This window comes from Lepidothrix coronata, unplaced genomic scaffold, assembly GCF_001604755.1.
Source record: "Lepidothrix coronata isolate B3197 unplaced genomic scaffold, Lepidothrix_coronata-1.0 Scaffold188, whole genome shotgun sequence".
In the NCBI taxonomy this organism is placed as follows: domain Eukaryota; kingdom Metazoa; phylum Chordata; class Aves; order Passeriformes; family Pipridae; genus Lepidothrix; species Lepidothrix coronata.
This window is the reverse complement of record NW_016690368.1, coordinates 1,135,989-1,141,891: the sequence shown is the minus strand read 5'-3', so window position 1 is coordinate 1,141,891 and position 5,903 is coordinate 1,135,989. Positions and strand designations below refer to the sequence as shown.

The following is a 5,903-nucleotide window of genomic DNA, read 5'->3' as shown; positions in this document are numbered from 1 at the left end:
GCCCCGCACTCACATCCCCGCCAGCTCTGCCCCCGGGGACCCCCGCCCGGCCCCGCACTCACATCCCCGCCAGCTCTGCCCCCGGGGACCCCCGCTCGGCCCCGCACTCACATCCCCGCCAGCTCTGCCCCCGGGGCCCCCCGCCCGGCCCCGCACTCACATCCCCGCCAGCTCTGCCCCCGGGGCCCCCCGCCCGGCCCCGCACTCACATCCCCGCCAGCTCTGCCCGGGGCCCAGCAGCACCAGCTCCGTCTGCGGCGGCAGCGCGCGGAAGTAGCTCTCGGTCAGCTCCGTGCCGTCCTCGTACAGGCACAGGCGGCTGCCTGCCAAGGGAACCTGCCCCGGGGGCGGGTGAGCGGCGAGCGGGCCCCCGGCAGCCCCGGGCCGCCCCCGGCCCGCCCGGCACCTGCAGCAGGCGACAGCCCTTCCTCAGCAGCCCGCGCAGGCTCCCGGCCGCCACCCCGAACTTCTGCGGGCCGCCGGCCCCGCGCAGGCGGAAGGGCCGCGGCGGCTCCGCCATGGCCCGCCCGGTGCCGCTTCCCCCGATCCCGCTCCCGATCCCGATCCCGCTCCCCGTCCCGGGGCCGGGCCCGCCCCGCGCAGGCGCCCCGGGCGGGGCGGTGGCGCGTGCGCGGCGGGGCCGCGTTGCCATGAGAGCGGCGATGGCCGCGCTGAGCCAGGTGGGCCCGGCCCGTCCGTCCCCGCTCCGCTCCCCCGGCCCGTCCGCCCCCGCTCCGCTCCCCCGGCCCGGGCACCCCGAGCCCCCGCCACGGCCCCCCGTGCTTTGGCCGCGGCTCCGTGCTTTGGCCGCCGCTCCCCGGGGCCGGCGCTGCCGTGGCCCCTCCGGGCCTGCGGGGCCGAGCGGCGGGAGGAGGGAGGGAGGGCTTTGGGGCCATAACACCGGCACGGCCCGGGGTGGGCAGCGGTGCTTGTCCTGTGCCCCCACCCTGTGCCGTCCCCGTGGCTGGGAAAAGGGGCTAAACTGACCCTGCGCTTTGTTTTTTGTCTGTTCCTGTGGCTCGAGCACACAGAGGATGGTACAGGTCGCTCCTGTGTGTGTTTGGAACTCTTAGTTTCAAGCTCCATCTTGGCGCAGCAAACTACTATTGGCAAACTGCTCTGCAAGTGAGCTAAACCCTCGTTTTGCTCAGCAGTAATCAGGCCCACACCACAAGAACATGACGTGTTTTATCATGCCAATAATAATTAAAGAAAGCTTAGATTTGTGGTCATCATCTACTGACCTGACGAGACCACAGGATTTAATTCTTTGTATAGTCTCAGCAGTCTTTTATATCGTCCTTCCAGGGATGAGTTTAAGCTTGAAGGCCGTGGCTGTGACCAGCTCAGCTCCTCAGGATGCCGCACAAGATCGGTTTCACCGTGGTCAGCTCGTCGGGACACGAGGACGGGTTCAGCGCCCGGGAGCTGATGGTTCACGCGCCGACGGTGAACGGGTGGCGCTCACCCAGGTACTGCCTGTGCGTGGTCCTGAAGCTCTGATGTGCTGAAGAACCGAGTTTAAGACGAGTGGGAGCTCTGCCAGGCATGGCCAAGAGTGGTTTGCAGGACCCCAGACCAAGCTGATGAAACAAAAAAGTTACTTTAGTCCCATGGAATCCTCATCCTGAGGGGGAAAAAAGCACCTTGGTTGCCACCTAAAGGCACCACGTTGCATTTAAATAATGTCCTGGAAAAGGGAAAAGCGCTTTTGTTCTTGGCAGACTTGGAGCTTGCAACTGCTTTGGCTTAGTGTGAAAAATCTGGCTGTCTCAGCACGTCCTCTAGACAGGTGTGGGGCACTTGAACATACACATATGTGCAGTAAAGGCAAGGGAAAAGTGTTTCCACTCTGCTTTTGGGGTTCTTTTTACAATATTTGTAATGTTTGTTGAAACAATAAATAATGTGAAAGTTTCATAATTGAATGTTGCTCAAGTTGGAAGTGAAGTCCTCTATAAAAGGATGATTTCATTTAGAAACTGTCTGTTCCAGGCTCTGTCAGTATCCCCAGGAGATCATCCTGCAGTTGGTGGAGAGGTGTCGGATACGGAAGCTGCAGCTGCTTGCTCACCAGTACATGATTTCCAGCAAAATTGAGTTCTACATCAGTGAAAGTTTGCCTGAATACTTCTCTCCATATCAGTCGGAGAGGTTTCAGAGACTAGGGTGAGTCAGAAAGCTCTGAGTGAGTTTATTGTCCTAATCAGAAAACTTTCAGGGGAAAATAATACTCCTTATGGGTTGCCAGAGGTGTGGGCATGCTGTAAAAGCATCAGAGAGACCCTGGACTCGTGTGGATCTGTGACAGAGCTGAAGATGCAGGTGTAAGAGGCACCTGCAGATGAACAGCCTTGCAGATGTTGCCTCAGTTATGGGGAGTTTTAAACCTTACCAGGTCCTACCCCGAGGAGCAGCACCACCTGTGTGTCTGGACGTGTCCTCTGCTCACCTGTTACGTTTTCCTTCCCAGGTACGTCCCCCTCTCAGACAATGAGAAGACTGACTTCAAAGCACGGGAGTTAAAATCTGTGTATGTGGATGCAGTTGGCCAGTACCTGAAGCTGATTTTCCATAAAAATTATGTCAATAAATACAACATATACGGACAGGTGAGTTAAGAGTCTTTACCTGGTAATCCAAGTGATACTTCCCTAGTACAGAACAAGCACAGAAATCTGCTGCTTTGATCTGTAGAAACCAGAAATGTTGGCTGAAAGCTCCTGGATTTATTTTGGCTTGTTTTAAAACAGAAGGTACAAATAAACAGGTTAGCAGTGACTTGGAATCATGACCAGGTTTATGCATTTCCATTTTCTGTGAATCTCTGCAGGTTGCCCTGGTAGCTGTGAACATCATTGGGGATCCAGCAGACTACAGCAATGACAGCATGAGCAGTGTAAGTGCAAAGCATCCCTGTCCTCTTGCTCAGGTGCTGCTCCACCTGTTCAGGTGTAGGTTCCTGGGGCAGTGGGATGTATCTTTCTTCTGGCAGAGCTGCCATGTATTGATTTATTTTTAATGTTCTCTTGAAACAAGAGAAAATTGAGCCAAATACAGGATACAAAAACTAAAACATAATCAGTTGGAACAATCTCATTTTTAGCCTCTCCAAATTCTCTTGTTTCAATGTGTCCCAAAACATAAATATTCTGAGTTGCAGAACTGCTGTTCATTGTGGCAAGTGAGAACTTCTGTCCTGAACACACACCTGATGTTGGTGAATGTGCATTAAGATTTTTTTTGCCTCCTTCCAAAGCCTTCCAGAGAGAAGTTGATAGACCATTACTTGGGAATTAAATCAGATGATCCTGCCTTAGATGGAACTTACTTTGGGTAAGGATGTTCTTTGCATATACTCTGGGAAAACCTCTACTCAGTCTAAAGTAGTTGTTGGTCTCTGTGTTTTGTTGATTCCCTGCTAATGGAAAGAGAAGCCATTCCCTCAGCCTGGCTTATTGTGGGTTATTTTATTCGTTTTATGACTTCAGGAAATCTGACTCCATTTCCCCTCTGGATGATTTGGCTTTTGACATGTACCAGGACCCGGAAGTGGCTCAGATAATCCGTAGGCTGGATGAGAGGAAGCGGGAAGCCGTCCGGCACGAGCGCTACGACCACGCCAAGAAACTCAAACAGGCCATTGCAGACCTGCAGAAGGTGTTGATGAGAGATCTTTTGTCTCCTAAGTGGAGCTGTGTTCCAGTGGCCCAGCAGGGCCCTGCTGCTGGTGTGGAACCGTAACGATTTCCAATGTATATCCAAAGTAATAATTTTAAATTCAGATAGCTTGACTGAACAGTTTGGCTGGAAATAGTGGAATATATACATAAGTACAGTAAGATGATTCCAAGAAGTGTACAGTAAGGTGATTGTAAGAAATGTACAGTAAGGTGATTCCAAGGTGTCTCATTGTGCCGACTGTAGGTGGGGGAGCGGCTCGGCCGGTACGAGGTGGAGAAGCGCTACGCGGTGGAGAAGGAGGATTATGATCTTGCCAAGAAGAAGAAGGAGCAAATGGATGAGTACCGGCTGAAGGTGTACCAGCAGCTGGAGCTCCACGACCTCCTGGATGCACAGCTGCTGGTGGGTGCTGTCAGTCTGAACTTGGGGGGGTATTCTAAATAGAAATGGCAGAGCAACCAAAAATATTCAAAGAGTAGGAGTTACTACGCAGCTATTAGGACATTTACATGAGATTTTCAGTTTTTTGTTTGGATTGTGGATTTCCCCAACCAAAGACTCTCACATGGTGTTTTATAAACATGCCTAGTTCTCCGTAAGTTATGTTAAACTGTTGAGGTCTCAAGCAAATGGCACTGTAATCCTGAATGTTTTGCATAATTTCAGGGCTACCTGGTGCAGGTGAATAAGATACTTTCTTGTCTTTTGGAGGGGTAGAAGAGTCCTAGGCTGACATCAAAGATTAACCATACAGAATGGTTAAACAATCACACACAGTGTGATTGTTTTATATATGTATAGTTTTATGTTGTTCTTAGGAGGGGAAGCTTTGTAGTCTCTCCCCACAGGCATCCACACAGAATTATTTTCTGATTGTTTGATAAAGCTGCATCTGGTGGTAATGATGACACATCTGGGAGCCAGGTCTGATGTTTACTTGAAAGCACAGAATCCTGCTGACAGCCAGAGGTGTAGCTGTAGTAATTGATTTTAGCACACTTTTAGCCCTGCTGTACAGAATCTCCTTCCCTTTCTCAGGTCCGAAAACCACTCGAGTGGCCTCTGGGGCCTGTGGCTGACCCTGTGAGCCCCCAGCACTCCCCTCCTGAGCACACAGACCCACCTGAGGGACAGCCCCAGGGGGCAGAGCCTGAGCTGCCAGAGCAGTCGGTGGATCCCACTTCTGCTGAGCCCGTTGTTCCACAGCAGTCCCCTCCTCCTCCTCTGACTCAGCCCACAGCCTCCAAGGAAAATGTGAGTAGTGTTACCTTGGCAACTGCAAAACCCATCAGAGCAAAGGACCTGGTGTCCAGCCTTCCAAGCAACGAGGTCTTGTGGTTACTCTCACAGTTAATTATGGAGCGATGCAGCTTTGATGTGAGAAATTTGCATTGAGGTGAATCCAGTTAGTGATGAAACTGCTTCACATCCGAGTCATTTCCAGAACACAAATTTGTCTTCTCTGTTAGGCTGAATTTTTACCTTACGACGAGAGGCCTCTTCCAGCCATCTGCAAGCAGGTGGATGAAGCTGTTGCCTACCTGGAGCCAGAGGTGACTGAAGAGGACATTGGTGATACCCCAAGGACTGGCATTACTGGGGAGCCCGAACCGCTCACGGAGAAGGCACTGAGGGAGGCCAGCCCTGCTGTTGACATTTTTGGAGAAGCTTTGGTAAAAACCAACAACATAAACCCATGGATTGTTGTGCTCTGCATTGAGTTGAGAGGATTTTTACATATTCAAAGCTGTTACTTAGAAATCTGAGGTTAAAATTTGACCTTGGCTATATATGGATGCCTGTTTTAAATGTTTATATGATGCTGTAGCTTGTATGTTTGATTACCTGAAGGGCTGGTAAGCAGACAGGATCCAGTTGTCTGCTTTAGGGTAGGGACCCAGAATACCCATAACTTGCCACTGTCTTTTATAGGGAGAGAAACCTTCACTGTGCCTCGAAGGGCTCCTTCAGCCTGACCTGTTAATCCATTTCATTTGTCACATTTCAAAATGTGTGCTTTTAATAAAGCCAGATTCCTGTAGGGAACACTTGGGCATTTCATGCTTCAGTTCATAAGCTTTTTTTGAGGTTCTTTCTCTATATAAATGTTGAATATATATTGAAATATCTGTGTGGACCTTTTAAGAAATAAACTTGTTCTGTGCTCAGGTTTCAGGAGCATATTCCAGAACTTGGTCATATCGGGAAGACGCATTACT

General features: G+C 51.2%; 2 protein-coding genes across 2 annotated transcripts in view; one reads left to right on the top strand and one right to left on the bottom strand.

Moving 5' to 3' along the window:
* DFFB (DNA fragmentation factor subunit beta) overlaps positions 1–520 on the bottom strand; it is a 2,777-nt gene extending 2,257 nt beyond the window's left edge. The window contains exons 1-2 of the mRNA XM_017831151.1: positions 407–520; positions 161–336 (exon numbers count right to left, since the gene is read on the bottom strand). Of these exons, the coding sequence (XP_017686640.1) occupies positions 161–336; positions 407–520 (290 nt within the window). The remainder of the gene's footprint in view (positions 1–160; positions 337–406) is intronic.
* An 89-nt stretch (positions 521–609) lies between these two features.
* Positions 610–5,903, top strand: part of CEP104 (centrosomal protein 104) — a 15,076-nt gene continuing 9,782 nt past the window's right edge. Inside the window, exons 1-11 of the mRNA XM_017831231.1 lie at positions 610–680; positions 1,309–1,472; positions 1,996–2,169; positions 2,474–2,612; positions 2,834–2,899; positions 3,260–3,336; positions 3,492–3,660; positions 3,928–4,086; positions 4,723–4,938; positions 5,154–5,357; positions 5,854–5,903. Of these exons, the coding sequence (XP_017686720.1) occupies positions 1,360–1,472; positions 1,996–2,169; positions 2,474–2,612; positions 2,834–2,899; positions 3,260–3,336; positions 3,492–3,660; positions 3,928–4,086; positions 4,723–4,938; positions 5,154–5,357; positions 5,854–5,903 (1,367 nt within the window). The 5' untranslated portion in view covers positions 610–680; positions 1,309–1,359. The remainder of the gene's footprint in view (positions 681–1,308; positions 1,473–1,995; positions 2,170–2,473; positions 2,613–2,833; positions 2,900–3,259; positions 3,337–3,491; positions 3,661–3,927; positions 4,087–4,722; positions 4,939–5,153; positions 5,358–5,853) is intronic.